The sequence below is a fragment of the Pristis pectinata genome, chromosome 38 (genome assembly GCF_009764475.1).
Source record: "Pristis pectinata isolate sPriPec2 chromosome 38, sPriPec2.1.pri, whole genome shotgun sequence".
Classification (NCBI taxonomy): Eukaryota; Metazoa; Chordata; class Chondrichthyes; order Rhinopristiformes; family Pristidae; genus Pristis; species Pristis pectinata.
This window is the reverse complement of record NC_067441.1, coordinates 8,205,086-8,226,956: the sequence shown is the minus strand read 5'-3', so window position 1 is coordinate 8,226,956 and position 21,871 is coordinate 8,205,086. Positions and strand designations below refer to the sequence as shown.

General features: G+C 55.8%; 1 protein-coding gene across 1 annotated transcript; it reads left to right on the top strand.

Moving 5' to 3' along the window:
* Window positions 1-208: 208 nt before the first annotated feature.
* wdr74 (WD repeat domain 74) lies at window positions 209-6,781 on the top strand. The gene is made up of 6 exons (XM_052045122.1): window positions 209-332; window positions 1,547-1,644; window positions 3,080-3,135; window positions 4,649-4,791; window positions 5,871-5,927; window positions 6,535-6,781. Exons 1-6 carry the CDS (start codon window positions 279-281, stop codon window positions 6,718-6,720), a joined length of 594 nt encoding a protein of 197 aa, XP_051901082.1. The 5' UTR covers window positions 209-278; the 3' UTR covers window positions 6,721-6,781.
* Window positions 6,782-21,871: the final 15,090 nt, after the last annotated feature.

Below are 21,871 nucleotides of genomic sequence, written 5' to 3'. Positions count from 1 at the left end.
ACTGGAAGCGTTAAGTGGCCCACCTGTGGAGGAATGAATGGTAACGGCCAGGGGTGCTCCAGTGTCTCCATCTGCTGAAGAAGAACAACTAATCTGTTGCCTACTTCCCATTTCCGCTCTGGGGGATTTTCGGACGTGACTGAGGGGTGGACTGGGGCTGGGGTGTTGCCCAGTTGGGGTCAGTCCCTGCCCCTCTGCATCCTCTGACGCTGTAACTTGCTGTGTTGAAGGTGCGCAACGATTGGTTGGATCTCCGGGTTCCGGTTTGGGTGAGGGACATGCAGTTCATCCCAGCTTCCGACAAACTCGTCACCTGTACAGGACATAGCCAGGTAGGTGCTGGTCTCGGCTGTGACCCCGGACACCGCAGTGGGGTCTCACCGTACAGTCTCGTTGTTAATTTAAATAAATGTGTATCTAACCTGGGTATTCCAAGTGTGGAATCTCGCACACTGTGTGACAACACCGTTCAATGTACGTGACTTCCCTCCGGAGACGTGCACAACCCTGTACTCAGCCATAGTACACTGACTTATACAGCGACAGACCTGTCCCCACTGGTACTGTACCCCAGTGTTATACAGTGACAGACCCGTCCCCACCAGTACTGTACCCCAGTGTTATACAGCGACAGACCCATCCCCAGCAGTACAGTACCCCAGTGTTACACAGTGACAGACCCGTCCCCACCTGTACTGTACCCCAGTGTTATACAGCGACAGACCCATCCCCACCGGTACTGTACCTCAGTGTTATATAGTGACAGACCCATCTCTACCAATACTGTACCCCAGTGTTATACAGTGACAGACCTGTCTCCACCAGCACTGTACCCCAGTGTTATACAGCGACAGACCTGTCCCCACCAGTACTGTACCCCAGTGTTATACAACGACAGACCCGTCCCCACTGGTACTGTACCCCGGTGTTATACAGTGACAGACCTGTCCCCACTGGTACAGTGCCCCGGTGTTATACAGCGACAGACCCATCCCCACCAGTACAGTACCTCAGTGTTATACAGCAACAGACCCATCTCCACCGGTACTGTACCCCAGTGTTATACAGTGACAGTCCCATCCCCGCCTGTACCGTACCCCGGTGTTATACAGTCACAGACCCATCCCCACCTGTACTGTACCCCAGTGTTATACAGCGACAGACCCGTCCCCACCAGTACTGTACCCCAGTGTTACACAGTGACAGACCCGTCCCCACCTGTACTGTACCCCGGTGTTGTACAGTGACAGACCCATCCCCACCGGTACTGTACCCCAGTGTTATACAGTGACAGACCCGTCCCCACCGGTACAGTACCCCAGTGTTCTACAGTGACAGACCCATCCCCACCGGTATTGTACCCCGGTGTTATACAGTGACAGACCCGTCCCCACTGGTACTGTACCCCAGTGTTATACAGTGACAGACTTGTCCCCACCGGTACTGTACCCCGGTGTTATACAGCGTCCCCAGACCCGTCCCCACTGGTGCTGCATCCTGTTGTTAAACAGTGTGTGGATCATCATTAACCCTCTCCTGCCCACAGGTCCGTGTCTACGACCCCAGTGCTCAGCGCCGACCTGTCCTGGAGATGACCTTTGGCGAGTATCCATTAACTGCTCTCTCCCTGACGGCTGATGCCAAGTAAGTTGATGCTGTTCTCTGTCTGACCCCCTGTCCCTGGGAGGGTTTGATGAAATGGTGTGGAGCATTTGATCTTACCTCCAGCTCTGTCTGTGTGTGTGAGTGTGTATCTGTGCGTGCGTGTGTGTGTGGAGTTTGCACCTTCTCCCTGTGACCGAGTGGGTTTCCCCCAGGTGGTCCAGTTCCCTCTCACATCCCTATGACGTGCGGGGTCGGTGGGTTAATTGGCCGCTGTGAATTCCCCCCCTAGTGTGTGGCTGAGGGGTGGGATCTGGGGCGAGTTGATGGGAATGTGGGGAGAATAAAGTGGGATCTGTGTAAATGGGTGGTCAGCACGGACTCAGTGGGCCAAAGGGGCCAGTTTCTGTGCCATGTGCCTCGATGGCTGTGGCTGCATCCTGTGGACCACCACGGTCAGGCTGTGCAGTCCCGGGGACTTGCCCCTCTGGTGCTGGTGGAAGGAACCGAGTCACCTATTCCCTCGGGATCCGTGGCGGAGCAGCCGTCGTCGGCAGCCCCTCACAGACCTCCCAGCGGGTTGAGAAGGGCAAGCTGCAGGGTCCAGACCCAGGATCTCACATGGGTGCCTCGGGGCTCCTCGAGCTGCAGCTCCCTCACCGTGCCCCTCTCGTTGTCCACCTGCCGCTGGGCTGGGCCCTCGGGCAGGGTCCCCGGATCGCTCGTCCTCCTGCAGTGGGCTGTTAAAGCACCAGTACGCGGACCCCGCCCGCGTGTGGGGACAGGGTGCGCTCTGTGCGCGCCAACTGGCGGTCCGCGCTGCGGGAGGTCGGCGAAGGGGCAGGAGACACACACACGGTGGATCCGAGAGCCCCCTCCTCCTGACCTCCGGGTGAAGGCGCTGGGGGCAGGCTGTGGAGTTCATCACAGGTCCCACGTGTCGGGGGCACTGAGCTCTTCGGCCCCCTGCCACCCCCCGTGCCTCATACTCCCCTCACTCTCCCCCTCCCTCCGCCCCTCACTCTCCCCCTCAACCTTGCTCTCGCCCTCCCCCGCTCCTCGATCTCCCCTCCCCCCTCCGCCTCTCGCGCTCCCCTCCCCTGCCCCTCGGCCTGCCCCCTGCTCTCCCCCGCCCCCACTCTCCCCCTCTCGCTCTCCCCCTCCCCTGCCCTTCGCTCTCCCCCTCCCCCTCCCCGCCTCTCCGCTCCCACTCCCCGCGCCTCACCCTCCCCGCCCCTCGCACCCCCCTCCCACCACTCTTCCCCTCCCCTGCGCTTCCCTCTCCTCCGCACCTAGCTGTCCCCGTGCTCCGTACCCCGTGCCTCGCTCTCCCTCCCCCTCCTCTCCCTGCATATCATTATCATTCTCTCTCGCCCATGCCCCCTCGCCACCCTCCCCAACCCCCCCCCCCCAACTGGGGCACATCCCCACTGGAGATATTTGTGTCACTAACTCTGCTGCATTTATTTACCCGCAGTTCGGTGGTGGTGGGTAACACGCATGGACATCTGGCTGTTCTGGACCTCAGGAAAGGTATGTGCTGTCCCCAGAGCCTGCCCGTCCCTCCCTGGCACCGAGCCTCCTGCCCTCCTGGGGGTAGACCATTCAGCCTCTCGCGCTGTTCTAGCACTCGGTCATTGCCGTGGAGTCGGAGATGTCGGGATTTCTCCCCAGTTTCTGGGGTGATCTGGACCTGCGCCCTCCACTCACCCCCTCCCGATTTGCTGTGGTCGGCCGCAGTTGTTCCTGATCTCCTGCAGCCTTTGCGAAGGCTTCCTGGACAGCAAGCTTTTGTGGAAGCGTTATTAAGGGCAGAAATAAGAGCAGGAGGAGGCCAATCGGCCCCTCCAGCCTGCCCCACCGATCACCTGGACCAGAGCTGATCTTCTACCTCAGTGACACTGATGCAGGGTCTCGACCTGAAACGTCGACAGTTGCCCCCACCCCCCCCACAGATGCTGCTCGACCCGCTGAGTTCCTCCAGCAGATTTTGTGTTGCTCCAGATTCCAGCGACTGCAGTCTCCAGAAATCTGTCGGTTGGACCTGGTGACTGAGTCTCAGCGGTTGAGAATTCCAGCGATTCACCGCCCACTGGGTAAAGAAGTTGCTCCCCATCTCAGCCCCAAACAGACGAGTCAGAATTCTGGGACTGACCTTTGGTCCTACACGTCTCAGCCAAGGGAGATGCCCTCCCTGCACCCAGCCTGTTGAGCTCTGTAAGGATTTAGTAGGTTTCAATGAGATCTGCTCTCGTTTGTCTAAATTGTAGAGAATGCAGATCAAGTCTGTTTCCACCTCCTCGTACATCAAACCTGGATCTTCCCTGCACTCCTTCTACATAATCCCCCAGGTGTAAGGTGACCAGAATGTCCACAATTCCCCAGGTGTAAGGTGACCAGAACCATCCACAATACCCCATGTGTGAGGTGACCAGAACTGTCCACAATACCCCATGTGTGAGGTGACCAGAACTGTCCATAATTCTTTCCCCGTGCAGTCCCACCAAGGCTCTGTGTAAATGCCGAGAGGCATCATTACTCCTGTTCTCAGAACCTCTCCTGATGTTTTCTTGCCATTCTGGGATGTGGACCTCACTGGCGTTCCCACCGACAGGGTGGTGGGGCCCGCACGTTAGAGCAGCTGCCTTAATCCTCGCCTTGGTCCACGGGATCCACTGTGCACCAGGTCCCTGTTGCTCTAACATCCCCACCCGAGGCTCGGCTGGTCTGATGTGCCTGCTCGCGCCCGCAGACTGAGAGGTGGGACAAGGGTCCGGGGGGGCGGGGTAGAGGGGCTGCAGTTCCGAGGTGAATCTGGGGCTTGTGTCGAACAGGCAGAGAAGGTTACGGTGTAATTTAGTGGAGATGCCTGTCGGAACAGTTAGGAGTTGTCTCCTCGGGGTGTGAGCTGCCCCGTGTTCTGGCCGGGGAGTGTGGTGAGTGGTCTCCCGGGGGTGGTGGGGGGGCGGTGTTGGGGGGTGGGGAGAGTGTTGGCGGCGGAGGGTATCGCTGGTCCTGCACTGACGTCCCGCGTGTGTCTCCGCAGGGAGGCTGCTCCGGTGCCTGAAGGGGCAGGCGGGGAGCGTGCGCAGCATCCAGTGTCACCCATCCCTGCCGCTGGTGGCCTCCTGTGGGCTCGACCGCTTCCTGCGCATACACAACGTGGCCGACAAGAAGCTGCAGTTCAAGGTGAGACCCCTCCCCACGCCGTCCCACGGTCTCCCAGACGTACCCGGCAGGGACCCCCCCCCCCCCCCCAATCAGTGACCTCAACCCCACCCCCCCCCATCAGAAACCACAACCCCTCACTCCCCCACCAGAGACACCCACTCTCCCAGACATACACCCGCAGGAAACCCCACCCCACCAGCAGAGACCCCCTCCCGGGCTTCCCACGCGTACACCATGGGAACCCCCACCCCAGCAGAGACCTCACCCACCATCAGAGACCCCGACCCCCCCCCAACCCCCAGAAGACACCCCCATAATCCCAGTTGTACACCATGGGCACCCCCACCCCATCAGAGACCCCCCCCCCCCACTCTCCCAAATGTTTATTGCAGGGGATCCCCACCCCACCAGAGACCCCATTCCCTCACCCACCACCAGAGACCGCTGCTCTCTCAGACATGCACCGCAGGGACCCCCACCCCACGAGAGACCACCCCCCCCCATCCCCACCATCAGAGACCCCCACTCTCTCAGACGTACCCCACGGGGAACACCCACCCCAACCATTGGAGACACCCCCCCCCACGCCGTCCCAGATGTATACTCGAGAGGGACCCCCACCCCATCGAGACCCCACCCCCTCACCCCACCACCAGACACCCCTGCCCTCCCAGACTCACACCCAAGGGGAACCCCCACCACATCAGAACTCCCCCCACCTCAGGCCCTGCACCAGAGACCCCTCACTACCCCTCCCCCGAGAGCCCCTCCCTCGCCCCTAACAGAGACCCCTCGTCTCCTCATCCCACCGCCCAGCTGATAGGACCCCAACCCTCTCTGCACCCTGACCTTTCGACCCTGGGTCAGGGAGCCCCTCGGTGTCATTGAGAGACCCCTCCCCTCCCTGACCCCCATGACAAACACCCCACCCCGCAACCCCACCCCTTGGGAAGTCCACCTACCTGATCTGGTGAGCCCCCTGACTGACCACCCCCCCCCCCCCATGTTGGGTGAGGGAAGTGGGGGGCAGGTGGGGGGGGAGAGAGGGGGCTTGTACAATGCCCCCCCCTCATTCTTGCTTCTGTTCTCATCCTCAGGTTTACCTCAAGTCCCGGCTCAACTGCCTCCTCTTCACCAGCCAGGAGAACTGGGAGGTGAGTGACCAACCCGGGGAAGGGTGGGGAGGGGAGGGGAGGGGAGGGGCGCGGTGTTGGGGGGAGGCGGGGGACGAACCTGGGGGGGGCTTCTCCAGAGACAGAGGTCTGTGGGCTGGGTGACCCTCCCACAGGGCGGCATTCCCTTCCCCCCCCTCCGGCCCGGCACTCCCTCAGCTCCACACTTGGAATTCTCTCGGAAGATTTGCTATCACCTCTCAACAGTGAGGCAAAGGTGAACCTCCCCGTACAACGGCCTGGTGGGGGGGGGGGGGGGTGGTGGGATCGGCGTGGGGGCCAACAGGGCTGTGGGGAGAGCGCGGGGCAGCGGGATCGGTGTGGGGACTGACGCGGGGCTGTGGGGGGAGAGCGGGGCAGTGGGGAGTGAGTATTGCCGTAGATAGAGTAGGAGGAATGGCCTCCTGTCTATGATTCAATCCCGTCCTTAGTGGGAGATTACTGCACCCAAGGGCTCTCCCCAGCGACGCACCACACTGTGACAAGGGAGGGGGAGGAGGATCCATCCCAGGATGGTAGAGGCCCCTACTTTTTTGGGCCCATGCGAGTCCCCCTTGACCCTCACCGTCAAACTCTTGTCCCTCCACAGCGGGAGGACGCGGAGCCAGGGGTGGGAGCGAGAGTGAAGGAGGAGGAGGAGGAGGAGGCCGACGACATCTGGGACTCCATGGCGACGGTCGGCAGCCGGGCCGATTCGAAGAGGAAGGCGGAGCGGCCGGAGGGCGCGGAGAGGAGGGCGAGGCGGAGGAAGGCAGTCCGCGATTCCGAGGTGTAACCCGAGGAGGAATGGGAATGCCGTGTAAATGGAGTGTTTTTTTTAAACTGCATCTCGCCAAGCGTCCCTCTGTCTCTCGTCCTCCGCCGACCGTGCAGGGCGCCGGCCGGCCGGTCTCCAGCTGACAGCCGCGGTCCGCTCGCTGTCGGGGGTGGGGGTGGGGTGAGGGGGGCTGCATTCCTTCCCCCTCCCCCTTCATCGGCCTCCCTGCTCCCGTTCCCCTCCACCCCCCCCCCCCCCAATCCTCTGTGAGGCTGCTTGAGCACTGTGGCACACTGACTGATGCACTTGCATGTTCAAAACATTAAATACACGTGCAGAGAAGCCACATGCACGCGCGTGTACACACACACACACAGACACACACACACACACACACACACACACACACACACTCTCTACAAGTATATACATTGCACACATTCCTGCACACACCACCCTCACGTACCCACCAACCGAGTCCTTGCCCATGGGACCTTTCCCAGCAATGACCCAGGACCGTGTCACAGAACCGGGACCCCAGCCAATTTCTCTTCCCCCACTCGTCATCCGTTCAGGAGTCTGATAACAGCGGGATAGAAGCTGTCCTTGAGCCTGGTGGTGCGTGCTCTCAGGCTTTTGTATCTTCTGCCCGATGGGAGGGGGGAGAAGAGAGAATGTCCGGGGTGGGAGGGGTCCTATGTCAGCTGCTTTCCCGAGGCAGCGAGAGGTGTAGGTGGACTCCATGGAGGGGAGGCTGGTTTCCGTGATGAACTGGGCTGTGTCCACAACTCTCTGAAGTTTCTTGCGGTCCTGGGCAGAGCAGTTGCCGTACCAAGCCGTGATACATCCAGATAGGATGCTTTCTATGGTGCATCGATAAAAATTGGTGAAGGTCAAAGGGGACATGCTGAATTTCTTCAGTCTTCGGAGGAAGTAGAGGCTTTGGTGTTGGTGCCTGTCAATTAACCCCGTCCACTCTCAGACAGACGTTTTCTTCAAAAAAAAAGGAAGAATCCCACAGCTCTTACGTTGAAGTGCCCCTGGCTCCCTGTGCCAATGTCTATCCCTCATCCATCGCTGACGTCAGCCGCAGTTTGTGGGATCTTCCTGTGCTCTGCCACGGTTGTTCCCTGTATTACGGCAGGGGGCGTTTCAAGCGCCTGTGGCCAGCTGCGAATATCGTCCAGAGGCGCACGATAGCAGTGTGCCTCCTGTTTGACCCGTCCAAAGTATCGACTGGGGCGAGTGGGAAGAGGGACATAATTCCCCAGCAGGGGATGTTGCAACTGGAGCCATGACCCTCGTTTCCCAACAATTATTGCTGGGTGGTGCCAAATCCCACAGGGATAAACATTCCCAGGTCCTCTTCCCACAGCCCTGGGTCATAGGGCACAGAGACAGGCCTTTCGGCCCAACTCATCCGTGCTGACCATGGTGGCTTCCTCAGCTGGTCCCATTCAGCCCATATCCCTCTAAACCTTTCCTATCCGTGTACCTGTCCATTAATGCTGTAATTGTACCCGCCTCTACCACTTCCTCTGGCAGCTCGTTCCATATACCCTCTGTGTGGAAAACTTGCCCCTCAGGCCCCCTTTAAATCTTTCCCCTCTCGCCTTAAACCCGTGCCCTCTAGTTTTACCCTGTGATTTTATAAACCTCTGTCAGGTCACCCCTCCAGCCTCCTCCTCTCCAGGGAAAGCAGTCCCAGCCAGTCCTCCTGGTCTTACCACCAGTGAGTACAGGACACTCTTTAGCCCTGAGCTTCACACTCGGGTTTAAACTGTGTTAAAGGACTTGTGTTAAAGTCCTTCCACAAGCTGTGGGGCCAGGAACCCGGGTAAAATGTAAATCCCAGGGTGGAATCAGAGCTGGTGCTGGGGTCCTATTTCACCCCGGGATTTACATTTTACCAGGGTGGAATCGGACCCCAGCACCGGGTGGTTATGGTCGTTGAGAGGCCACTCACCTGGGCTCCAGGATGTCACTGTGAGGACCTTGGCCGTCTCCCAACAGTTTCGTCAGTCGTTCTCCCCCCACCGCAAGGTCAAGTGACTATTCCCAACTCCTCGGGGGAAGCAGCAAGACCCGGACCGGATTCCGACAGGATTCCTGCTACACGCAGGAGCTGGGTGACGGCGATCTCCCAACAAGAAGGGGTCCCAACACCTCCACCTGACATCGAACGACGTCACCGAATTCCCCCGCCGTCACGTTCCCGGAGGAAGCAGAGTCGCTGTGATCAGTAAGGGGGTCAGATATCCCGCAGAGAGTGACTGACCTCGGGGCACCATCAGGTCCTTCCACTGAAGGGCCTGTTTCCTTGCTGTATAACTCCAAACGGTACAGACGGAGAAAGTGAGAAGGGAGACCCAGGGAGAATGAGAGACAGGGTGAAAGAGAGATGGATTTGGATAAGAGGGAGGAGTCTCACTGCTTGGCCCATAACATCATAAACCTGATATCGTCAAGGGCCTTTATGGCTGTGTGCCACCTTAAGTTTCTACCCCCTCTCCCTCACACTGAGGCTACAGTGTGTTAGCATTGGTTTATCATTTTCACATGTACTGAGATACAGTGAAAAGCTTTTTTTTGCGTGCCATCCAGACACATAAGTACATCGAGGCAGTAAAAAAGAAAAACAATGCAGAATGTCACAGTTACAGAGGAAGTGCAGCGCAGGCAGACAAGTAGAGTGCAAGGGCCACAATGAGGTAGATTGGGAGATCAAGAGTTCATCTTTTAGTCCATTCAGGTGTCTTATAATGGGGTAGAAGCTGTCCTTGAGCCTGGTGGTACGTGTTCTCAGGTTTTTGTATCTTCTGCCCGAATGGGAGGGGGGAGAAGAGAGAATGTCCAGGGTGGGTGGGGTCTTTGATTATGTTGGCTGCTTTCCCGAGGTAGCGGGAAGTGTAGACAGAGTCAGTGGAGAAGAGGCTGGTTTGCTCATGGACTGGGCTGTCTCCACAACTCCCTGCGGTTTCTTGCGGTCCCGGGCAGAGCAGTTGCCGTACCAAGCTGGGATGCATCCGGATAGGATGCTTTCTGTGTAAAACTTGGTGACATCTGTGACGTAGACTGGGAGAATTATCTACAGAGCCTGCCACCTATAAGGCCAAGAGCTGAGGCAAGGGGAAAGCCTCCCAGTCACACACCATCCTGACTTGGAAGTATATCGCCGTTCCTTCACCATCACTGGGTCTAAATCCTGGGACTCCCTCCCCAACAGCACCTTCACTAGAAGGACTGCAGCAGTTCAAGGGGGCGGCAAATGCCAGTGACACCCCACTCCCTGTGAATTAATAACCAAGACAAAGGTTTGCTTAAAGAACCAATAGAGTTATACAGTGTGGAAACAGGCCCTTCGGCCCAACTTGTCCATGCCCACCATGTCTACTTGAGCTAGTCCCATTTGCCTGCATTTGGCCCATATCCCCCTAAACCTTTCCTATCCCAGCACCTGTCCAAATGTCTTTTAAATGTCATAACTGTACCCGCCTCTACCACTTCCTCTGGCAGCTCGTTCCACACACCCACCACCCTCTGTGTGAGGAAGTTGCCCCTCAGGTCCCCTTTAAATCTCTCCCATCTCACCTTCAACCCACGCCCTCTAAGACTCCCCTACCCTTGGAAATGTACCGTGACCATCCACCTCATCTATGCCCCTCATGATTTGATAAACCTCAGCCTCCTTCGCTCTGGGGGGGGGGGGGGAAGCCCCAGCCTCTCCTTATAACTCAAACTCTCCCGTCCCAGTAACATCCTCGTGAATCTTTCCTGCACCTTTTCCAATTTAATGACGTCCTTCCTATGCCCAGGTGACCACAACCACACACAATATTCCAAGTGCGCTCTCACCAATGACTCGTACAGCTGTAACGTGATGTCCCATCTCCTGTACTCAGTGCCCTGACCGATGAAGGCCAGTGTGCCATATGCCTTCTTCACCACCCTGTCTACCCGTGTCTCCACTTTCAGGGAACTGTGTACCTGTACCCTGAGGTGTCTCTGTTCTACAGCACTCTCCAGGAACCTGCCATTTACTGTGCAAGCCCTGCCCTGGTTAATCTTACCAAAATGCAACACCTCGCACTTGTCTGAGTTAATATAATTTCCTGCTGGAGGCCTGGTAATACTGCAGTGAATCTGCCCGCAAGGTTTGAGATACAGGGTTGAGAGTTCTACATAACCAGGGTTCAGTCTGGCCTCGATCTCCACCCCTCCCTCTCACAGGCCCGTCACTTTCTCCTCCGTCCGTGCATCCTACCCCACCCTTCACTCTGAAAATTTCCCTCCGCTTCATCTCAATGCCAATCCTGCGTCACCAACTGTGGGACATCGTGCGGGTACCCAAACTCATAGAATTTACCCAGGGCTAGGCTGAAGCCAACCCAGAGACACAAGAGACTGCAGACACCAGAATCTGGAGCAACACAATCTGCTGGAGGATCTCAGCGGGTCGAGCAGCATCTGTGGGGGGAGAGGAATTGTCGACGTTTCGGGTCGAGACCCTGCCTCAGAAGCAGGATATTTTGAAGACTCATCATTCAATGATTTTAAACAAGGCATCTAAAGCACATCGTAGTGTAGCGGTTAGCATAACACCATTACAGCGCCAGCGACCCGGGTTCAATTCCCGCCGCTGTCTGTAAGGAGTTTGTATGCTCTCCCCGTGTCTGCGTGGGTTTCCTCCGGGTGCTCCGGTTTCCTCCCACATTCCAAAGACATACAGGTTAGGAAGTTGTGGGCGTGCTATGTTGGCGCCGGAAGCGTGGCGACACTTGCGGGCTGCCCCCAGAACACTCTACGCAAAAGATGCATTTCACTGTGTGTTTCGATGTACATGTGACTTATAAAGAAATCTCTTAAAGTGCAGTAATTAGGATGGATGAGGTTATTAGAAATAATTCTAAGGCTGTTTACACCATCCTAGTATGAATAATGGAATCTAACACCTGAGGATGATAGTCTAGGGATTCCAAAGTTAGAAATACAGATCCCCACCATCACTTGTTAAGAAATATAAAGGTTGTAGAAAAATCAGTGAGAGGATGGTGTCTCTGGTTTTTGAATTGCCTGGGATTAGCCCAGATGATTTGATTGAGACACAGGAGACTGCAGCTGCTGGCATCTGGAGCAACACACAATCTGCTGGAGGAACTCAGCGGGTCAGGCAGCTTGAGGTGATTTGGTATTGGTTTATTATTGTCACTTGTACTGAGGTACAGTGAAAAACTTGTCCTGCGTACCGATCGTACAGGTCAATTCATTACACAGAGCAGATACATTGAGTTAGTAGGATTTGATTTTAAGGTGTAGGAATTTACAAATGTTTGAGGGCGAGGATCTCTACTGACAATGTGGTAGGGATGAGTCGACTGCCGTTGACATCAGCATCAACTTTCAACAAGTGGCGAGACGTTGAACTTGAGATGTGGACCAGAAAGTCCCACCAGAGAGTGACAGGTTGGAGTTGGGTGGGTGACAGTGGGCCATGGACAAGGTGGGCACTGTGTGACCTCTGCCTCTCCCCACTCCCTCCTCTCCTCCTCTCTCCCTTTGCTTCCCTCTGTCCCCCTTCCCACCTTCACTCTCCCTCTATCTCTGCTCTCTCCTCTGGCCCCTTCTTCCCCGTTCCCACTCTGTGCTGTGTTTACCCACCCCTCCCTGATGTCTGTCCAAGAAACTCCAGGGTTGTACCACAAGAACAGAGCACACCAGTCAAATGGAGTCCACGCAAGGAGAGCCCTAACACCCGCTCCCTCACACCCCCACCTCCCTCACACCCCCACCTCCCCACTCCTCTGTCCCTGCTCCCTCCCTACCCCTCCCCTCACCCTGCTCACTCATTCTCCCTTCCTCCCTCACCCCCACCTCCCTCACACCCCCACCTCCCTCACACCCCCACCTCCCTCACTTCCCAACCCTGTCCCTCTCTCCCTGCCCCCTCCCTCCCTACCCCTCCCCTCCCTCACACCCCCACCTCCCTCACTCTCCCCGCTCCCTCCCTACCCCTCCCTCACTCTCCCTCCCTCACACCCCCACCTCCCCACTCCTCTGTCCCTGCTCCCTCCCTACCCCTCCCCTCCCTCACACCCCCACCTCCCTCACTCTCCCCGCTCCCTCCCTACCCCTCCCCTCACTCTCCCTCCCTCACACCCCCACCTCCCCACTCCTCTGTCCCTGCTCCCTCCCTACCCCTCCCCTCCCTCACACCCCCACCTCCCTCACTCTCCCCGCTCCCTCCCTACCCCTCCCCTCTCTCCCTGCTCCCTCACACCCCCACCTCCCTCACTCTCACACCCCCACCTCCCTCACACCCCCACCTCCCTCACTTCCCACTCCTCTCTCCCTGCTCCCTCCCTACCCCTCCCCTCACTCCCTGCTCCCTCACACCCCCAGCTCACTCATTCTCCCTTCCTCCCTCACCCCCACCTCCCTCACACCCCCACCTCCCTCACCCCCACCTCCCTCACTCTCCCTCCCTCACACCCCCACCTCCCTCACTCTCCCTCCCTCACACCCCCACCTCCCTCGCTCTCCCTCCCTCACACCCCCACCTCCCTCACTTCCCACTCCTGTCCCTCTCTCCCTGCCCCCTCCCTCCCTACCCCTCCCCTCCCTCACACCCCCAGCTCACTCACTCTCCCTCACACCCCCACCTCCCTCACTCTCCCTCCCTCACACCCCCACCTCCCTCACTCTCACACCCCCACCTCCCTCACTCTCACACCCCCACCTCCCTCACTCTCACACCCCCACCTCCCTCACTCTCACACCCCCACCTCCCTCACTTCCCACTCCTGTCCCTCTCTCCCTGCCCCCTCACTCTCCCTCCCTCACACCCCCACCTCCCTCACTTCCCTCTCCCTGCTCCCTCCCTACCCCTCCCCTCACGCCCCCTCTCATTCCTCCCTCACTCCCCCTCCCTCCCCCCTCCCCCTTGTTACGTCCCCCGCCTCTGCCCCGTCACAAGCGGGCACCGGGAGCCACATTTCAGGCGCAGCCGGCGGCTCTCCCCCCGCTGCGGCCGGACCGGGCATGGGCTGCGGGGCGTCCAGGGAGGACTTGCCGGTCGAGGCTGCAGGTGGGTGCGGCCGCCCCTCCCGAGTCCCGGTGCCGCTCCCTCCCCGCCCTGTCCCGGGGCAGCACCGCCCGACCCAACCCCGTCCCAGTGAAGCCCCAAATCCCAGCACCCACCCCATGTTCCAGAGTGAACCCCAAATCCCACCACTGACTCCCGTCCGTGACCCCCAAATCCCAGCACTAACAGCCCGTCCCAGAGTGAAGCCCCGAATCCCAGCAGTGACCCCCATCCCAGAGTGAACCCCCAATTCACAGCACTGACCCCCGTCTGTGACCCCCCAAAATCCCAGAGTGAAGCCCCAAATCCCAGCACTGAGCCCCACCTGTGAATCCCCAAATTCCCAGTACTGACCCCTATTAATGACCCCCAAATTCCAGCACTGAACCCTGTCCGTGGCCCTCCAATTCCCAACACTGACCCTGGTCCCACAGTGAACCCCCAAATTCCAGCATTGCACCCCATCTGTGACCCCCAAATCCCAGCACTGACCCTGTCCCAGTGAAGCCCCCAAAACTGGGCTGAGCCCCCAATGTGAACCCCAAACTATACAGCACCCCAAAACTGCAGGGTGAACCCCCAATTCTACCATGAACCCTACCTGTAATCACTCCCCAAATAGTGCAGGAACAGCCCTGACCCCCGCTACGTAGAACCTCTCTTCTGTGGACTGAACTTCCAAATGTCAGCATCTCCCCATCCCTCAGTGAACCCCCAAAATTAGGACACTGACCCTCTCTGTCCAGAGGCAGGCTCCCACAAAGTGCTGTGATCCCCCAAGACCATACAACAATCCCACCCCGAAAACTGTACAGTGAACCCCTGCCTACAATCTACCACCCCTAAACTGTGGTGAACCCCCAAATTAGTGCAGTGATCTCTGCCTATACAGTAACCCCCAAGCTGTACAACAACAACCCAGTATCCTAGTACTATCCCGACAGAATCCCAGTACTCTGAGCCCCACCTGACTGAAACCCCCAAATTTTGATCCCTGTACCACAGTGAACCCTCAGACTTGGCACTGAGCTCTGTTTAGGCTCTGAAGGCTCCCTCTCCCCAAGGTCATTTAGTGAACCCCAAGATTGTTCAGTGATCCCCCAAACTGCACACAGTGACCACCCTATCTGCCAAAGCAGGCAGATTCCCCAAACCCAGTTATTGAAATTCACATAAAGCCAGAAAGTCAGCCAGTGTAGAACTTACACTATGAATGGTAGGGCACTCGGGAGTGTAATGGAACAGAGGGACCTAGGAGTACAAGTGCATAGTTCGTTGAAAGCGGCGTCACAGGTAGACAGGGTGGTGAAAAAGGTGTTTCGCACGCTGGCCTTCATCAGTCAGGGCAGTGAGCGTAGGAGTTGGGACATTATGTTGCAGTCGTACAAGTCGTTGGTGAGGCCGTACTTGGAGCACTGTGTACGGTTTTGGTCACCCTGTTATAGGAAAGACATGGTTACACTGGAAAGAGCGCAGAGAAGATTTACGAGGATGCTGTACTAGAGGGCCTGAGTTATAGGGAGAGGTTGGCCAGGCTGGGTCTTTATTTGGAATGTAGGAGAATGAGGGGTGATCTTATAGAAGTGTTTAAAATTATGAGGCATAGATAAGGTGGACGGTCAGTTTTTTCCCCAGGGTAGGGGAGTCCAAAACTAGGGGGCAGAGGTTTAGGGTGAGAGGGGAAAGATTTAAAAGGGACCTGAGGGACAACTTTTTCACACAGTGAGTACATGGAAGGAGCTGCCAGAGGAAGTGGGTGAGACAGGTACAGAAGTATCATTTGATAAGCAATTGGATCGGTACATGGAGGGACGGGGCTTGGAGGGATATGGGCCGAGCACAGGAAATTGGGACTAGCTGGGTGGGCACAGTGGTTGGCATGGACTGGTTGGGCCGAAGGGCCTGTATCCGTGCTGTGTCGCTCTGTGACTCTATTAGACCCACAACCCGGGAGCTGATTCTGACCTGGTGCCCTGAAAAACCGTGTTTCCATCGCTCAGCCTGTGCCCTTCAGCCACTATCTGACATAAATTTTATACAGCTACCACGTGACTACCAGACTCAATACCCTGGCCAACGAAGGCAAGCATGCCATACACCTTACTTATCATCATATCTAATTGCATGGCCACTTACAGGGAGCTGTGGGAATCTACCTTGTTGTGACCTTGCACCTTATTGTCTACCTGCGCTGCACTTCCCCTGTAGCTGTGACACTTTACTCTGTATTCTGTTATTGTTTTACCCTGTACTACCTCAATGCACTGTGTAATGAATTGACCTGTACGATCGGTATGCAAGACAAGTTTTTCACTGTACCTCGGTACAAGTGACAATAATAAACCAATACCAATACCAGTACTATGGACTTGGAACCCAAGATCCCTCTGTACACCAATGTTGTTAGGTGTCCTGCCATTAACTGCATACTTTCCCCTTACATTTGACCTCCCAAAGTGTAACACCTCACACTTGCCCGGATTAAACTGCATCTGCCATTTCTCTGCCCACATCTGCAACTGATCTATATCCTGCTGTATCCTTTGATAATCCTCTTCACTGAAAACAATGGCTCCAATCTTTGTGTTGTCTGCAAACTTAGTAACCCACCCATCTACATTTCCATCCAATATATACAAAACAGAGGCCCCAGCACTGATCCCTGCAGAACACCGCTGGTCAGGGATCTCCAGCCAGAATGATACCCTTCCGCCCCCTGGGCAAACCAATTCTGAATCCAAAGTAGCACGTCACCGTGGATCCCATGCATCTTAATCTCCTGGGTCAGCCTTACTGAAGTTCACAGAGAGGACGTCCAGCGCACCACCCTCAACAATCACCTTCATCGTCACCTCATTAAACTCAGTCAAGTTTATAAGACATGAATTGCCCCGCACCAAGCCACGCTGACTCCCTAATCAGGCCATGATTTTCTCAATGCGCATAAACCCTGTTCCTGAGAATCCTCTGCAACAACTTCCCCAACACAGATGTGAGGCTCCCCTGCCTATAATTTTCCTGGATCACCCCGAGTTCCCTTCTTGAACAAAGGGACAACATTGGCTACTCCCTCGTCCTTCAGGACTTTGCCTGTTACTTGTGAGGATGCAAAGATCTTCATCGAGGCCCCAGCAATCTCTTGCCTCTCTCAATAATCTGGGATGTATGCCATCAGGCCCTGGGGACTTGTCCTCTTTGAGTGACCCAGCTCAGCCTCTTCCTTGGTCTCAAAATGTCCGAGCACATTAGTACACCTCACACTGCTCTCACGATCTTCTCCTTGGTGAATTTAGTGCCTCAATCTGACTCCAAGCATAAATTCCCTCCTTTATCCTTGAGTGGTCCTACCCTCTTGTTTTTAATGTACATGAAAAATACCTTGGGATTCTCTGGGATCCAACTTTCCAAGGACATTTTGACCTTCTTAATCCCATGCTTGAGTTCTTTCCTGCTTTCTTTATAATCCTCAAGGGCCCCGTCTGATTTTAGCTTCTTTAACCTTACCTGTGCTTCCTTTCTCTTTTTGACTAAATTCACAACCTCTCTTATCATGCTAGGGTTCCTTACTTTGCCATGCTTGTCCATTCTCCTTACAGGAACGTGCCTGTCCTGAACTCTGATCAGCTGGTCTTTAAACAACTCCCACAGGCACGGTAGTGTAGCAGTTAGCGCGACGCTATTTCAGCGCCAGCGACCCGGGATCAATTCCCGGCCGCTGTCTGAGAGGAGTTTGTACGTTCTCCCCGCGTGTCTGCGTGGGTTTCCTCCGGGTGCTCCGGTTTCCTCCCACGTTCCAAAGACGTACGGGTTAGGAAGTTGTGGGCGTGTTATGTTGGCGCTGGGAGTGTGGCGACACTTGTGGGCTGCCCCCCAGAACACCCTACGCAAAAGATGTATTTTACTGTGTGTTTCGATGTACACGTGACGAATAAAATTTTACATGTGAGGTGTGGACTTGCCTGATAACAGCTGCTCCCAAAGATCTCCTCCCAACTCCTGTCTAATACTCCCGTAATTCGCTCTGCCCCGATTTAATACTCTCCTGCGAGGTCCAAACTTATCCTTATTCATAACTATCTTAAAACTTAAGGAATTGTGATCACAGTTCCCAAAATGCTCTCCCGCTGAAAGGCCGGTCGCCTGACCAGGCTCATTTCCCAACAAGGTCCAGTATGGTCCCTCCTTTAGTTGGACTACCCAAGAAACCCTTTTGGAAGCACCCAAGAAATTCTGCCCCATCTAAGCCTCTTGCACTAAGGTAGTCCCAGTCCATATTGGGACTACAACAACCCTGTTGCTTTTACATTTTTTCATAGTCTATCTACATATCCGTTCCCCTAGCTTCTGGTGGCTGTCCGGAGGTCTATAGTATAATCCCATCAGAGTGATTGCATCTTCCTTAACTTTGAGCTCCACCCATATTGCCTCAGTGGATGAGCCCTCCAGTATGTCTAACTGCAGCTGTGACCTACTCCCCGATTAGTAATGCAACCCCTCCACCTATCACATCCAACACATCGAAAGCCAGGAACGTTGAGCTGCCTGTCCTGTCCCTCTCGTAACCGGGCCCCCGTAACGGCCACCACATCGTAGTTCCAAAGACCTTCAGAGTAACAGAGGCGTGACCAGGAACTGCAGGGCTACCGGGACAGTTGCCACAAATAAGATTTCTTTATTAGTCACATGTACATCGAAACACACAGTGAAATGCATCTTTTGTGTAGAGTGTTCTGGGGGGCAGCCCGCAAGAGTCGCCACGCTTCCGGTGTCAATATAGCACGTCCACAACCTCCTAACATGTACGTCTTTGGGATGTGGGAGGAAACCGGAGCACCCGGAGGAAACCCACGCAGACACGGGGAGAACGTACAAACTCCTTACAGACGACGGCCGGAATTGAACCCGGGTCGCTGGCGCTGTCATAGCGTCACGCTAACCGCTACACTACCGTGCCATCAGAGCGATATAGGCCAAAGGCAGGCAACTGGGACTAGCTCAGACGGGCAGTTTGGACGAGTTGGGCTGAAGGGCCTGTTTCCCTGCTGTATTACCCCACGACTTTATGAGGTTACTAAACAAAATTAGACCACAGGGTGTTGGAGGTAACTGATTTGGTGATTGGTTAATAGTCAGGATCTGAAATAATTCGGTCATTTTCAGGAGGAGAGGCTGTGACTTGGGTACAGGAGTGATTGGAGCTGAAGCCCAACTCTTCTCAGTTAGATGGGAGGGGGGGGGGGTATCAAGTGTTCTATATCCAAGTTAGCCGAGTATCGGTGTGGGCTGGGAGGAGGATGTGGAGACACCTCAGGGGGATGCGATGGACAGGTTATGTGAACGGGCAGGGACGTGACGGATGGAATTTAATGTGAGGTCATCCACGCAGATGAGAGGAACAACACCTCATCTTCTGCCCACAACCCGACGGCGTCAACATTGGATTCTGAAACTTCTGGTCACCGTTTCCCCCCCGTCCCCTTTTTCCCCCCTTTTTTCTTTTCTCTCTCCTACCGGCAACCCCCATCGTCCCATCTCCCCCCCCCCATCCTCACCATCCGCCCATCACCCACACACCCCTCCCCACCAGTCCCCCTCCCCTCTATTGCACGCTCCAGCTTCCCTTCCTATCAGATTCTATCGTCCTCAGCCCCACCTATCACCTCCCCCCCCCCCCACCTGGATCCACCCATCACCTGCCGGCTCCTGCTCTACCCCTACCCCCCCTCCCTTACCTCCCCGGTCCAGGTGAAGGGTCTCGACTGGCCATCTCCCGCCACAGATGCCGCCTGACCCACTGAGTGCCTCCAGCAGTTTTGTGCCTTGCACGTTAGTAACCTGATTCCTTCTGTTTCCGGAATACAGAGATTGCGGCTAGTGACGTCGGGGCTGAACTAGACGGGGAGAAGACTCGGCTGGAGATACAAGCCACCCTCATACAGGATGAGGAGCCACTGGAAGCAAAGGCAGTGTCCCAGAAAGTGCTCGTTGAAGCTAAGAGCCCAGAACCCAAGGCAGAGAGCCCACGACGTTACAAGAGATTGCAGCGCCAAGGCAACGTGCTGGATTCGCTCCTGAGCCTCCATCTGTTAGAGGTGCCATCTCAGGTCATGTGTGTCGCTCCCGTGCACCAACAAACCTCACCCAAGCGAGCCCGCAAGTACAAGCGAACCTTGAGGAAGACCACGGTCGCTGTGGCCGCTAGCGGACTTTCCACCGCCTCAGACAACCAATGGAGGGAGACTGGGTCCACCGGCAGCCAATCCCAAAGCAAGAAGCTTCCTCCGAAATATCTCAGCCGCTTGACGGAGGAACGCGATCCCCCTAAAGCAAAGCGGGCAGCGCAGGGACCCAAAGCCGTCGCTCTCGGAAGAGCAGCGGAACCCCGGAAGTCTGATACCCCGTTTCCTGAATCCGTCGCCCCGGAGGCAGGGAGGGGACCACCGAGATCCCAAGCTGCGGCTCCCGAGGGAGTGAACGTGCCCGTAAAACGCGACACCGCCGCTTCACTCCAAGCAACTGCGTCTGGAAAACCTCAAGCTACCACTCCGCAGAGAGTGACAGAATCCCTCAAACCCAAAACAGTCACTCTGGGGAGAGTGACAGGATCCCTGAAATCCAAAATCGTCACTCCGGAAATGGGAAAGGAGTCCCCAAAACCCCAAACTATCAATCCGGAGATTGGGACAGAATCCCCAAAACCCCAAACTGACACTCTGGAGAGAGTGATGCAATCTCTGAAACCAAATACTGTCACTCCGGAGACGGGAACAGAATTCCCAAAACCCCAGACTGACACTCTGGAGAGAGTGATGCAATCCTTCAAACCCCAAACTGTCACTCCGGAGACTGGAATGGCATCGGAATCTCTTAAACCCAAAACTGCCACTCCGCAGAGAGTGATGCAGTCTCTGAAACCAAAACCTGTCACTCCGGGGACTGGAATGGGATTAGAATCCCTGAAACCCAACACTGTCACTCCGGAGACGGGAACAGAATTCCCAAAACCCCAGACTGACACTCTGGAGAGGGTGACGCAATCCCTCAAACCCCAAACTGTCACTCCGAAGACTGGAATGGCATCGGAATCTCTTAAACCCAAAACTGCCACTCCGCAGAGAGTGATGCAATCTCCGAAAACAAAACCTGTCACTCCGGGGACTGGAATGGGAACGGAATCCCTCAATCCCAAAACTGTCACTCCAGAGACTGGAATGGGATCAGAATCCCTGAAACCCAAAACTATCACTCCAGAGATTGGGGCAGAATCCCTGAAACTCAACACTGCCACTCCAGAGATGGAAACAGAATTCCCAAAACCCCAAATTGACACTCCGGAGAGAGTGACGCAATCCCTCAAACCCCAAACTGTCACTCCGGAGACTGGAATGGCATTGGAATCTCTTAAACCCAAAACTGCCACTTCGCAAAGAGTGATGCAGTCTCTGAAACCAAAACCTGTCACTCCGGGGACTGGAATGGGATTAGAATCCCTGAAACCCAACACTGTCACTCCGGAGACGGGAACAGAATTCCCAAAACCCCAGACTGACACTCTGGAGAGAGTGATGCAATCCTTCAAACCCCAAACTGTCACTCCGGAGACTGGAATGGCATCGGAATCTCTTAAACCCAAAACTGCCACTCCGCAAAGAGTGATGCAATCTCTGAAAACAAAACCTGTCACTCCGGGGACTGGAATGGGATTAGAATCCCTGAAACCCAACACTGTCACTCTGGAGACGGGAACAGAATTCCCAAAACCCCAAACCGACACTCTGGAGAGTGTGGTGCAATCCCTCAAACCCCAAACTGTCACTCTGGAGACTGGAATGGCATCGGAATCTCTTAAACCCAAAACTGCCACTCCGCAGAGAGTGATGCAATCTCCAAAAACAAAACCTGTCACTCCGGGGACTAGAATGGGAACAGAGTCCCTCAATCCCAAAACTGTCACTCCAGAGACTGGAATAGGATCAGAATCCCTGAAACCCAAAACTATCACTCCAGAGATTGGGGCAGAATCCCTGAAACTCAACACTGCCACTCCAGAGATGGAAACAGAATTCCCAAAACCCCAAATTGACACTC

What these genes read in the sequence shown, in the direction of transcription:
- wdr74 (XM_052045122.1), top strand. Translation starts at nt 279, where the DNA reads ATGCAGTTCATCCCAGCTTCCGACAAACTCGTCACCTGTACAGGACAT. An exon ending in TGTTCTGGACCTCAGGAAAG is followed by an intron (nt 3,136 to 4,648) that starts GTATGTGCTGTC and finishes GTGTCTCCGCAG; the next exon opens with GGAGGCTGCTCCGGTGCCTG. An exon ending in ACAAGAAGCTGCAGTTCAAG is followed by an intron (nt 4,792 to 5,870) that starts GTGAGACCCCTC and finishes TCTCATCCTCAG; the next exon opens with GTTTACCTCAAGTCCCGGCT.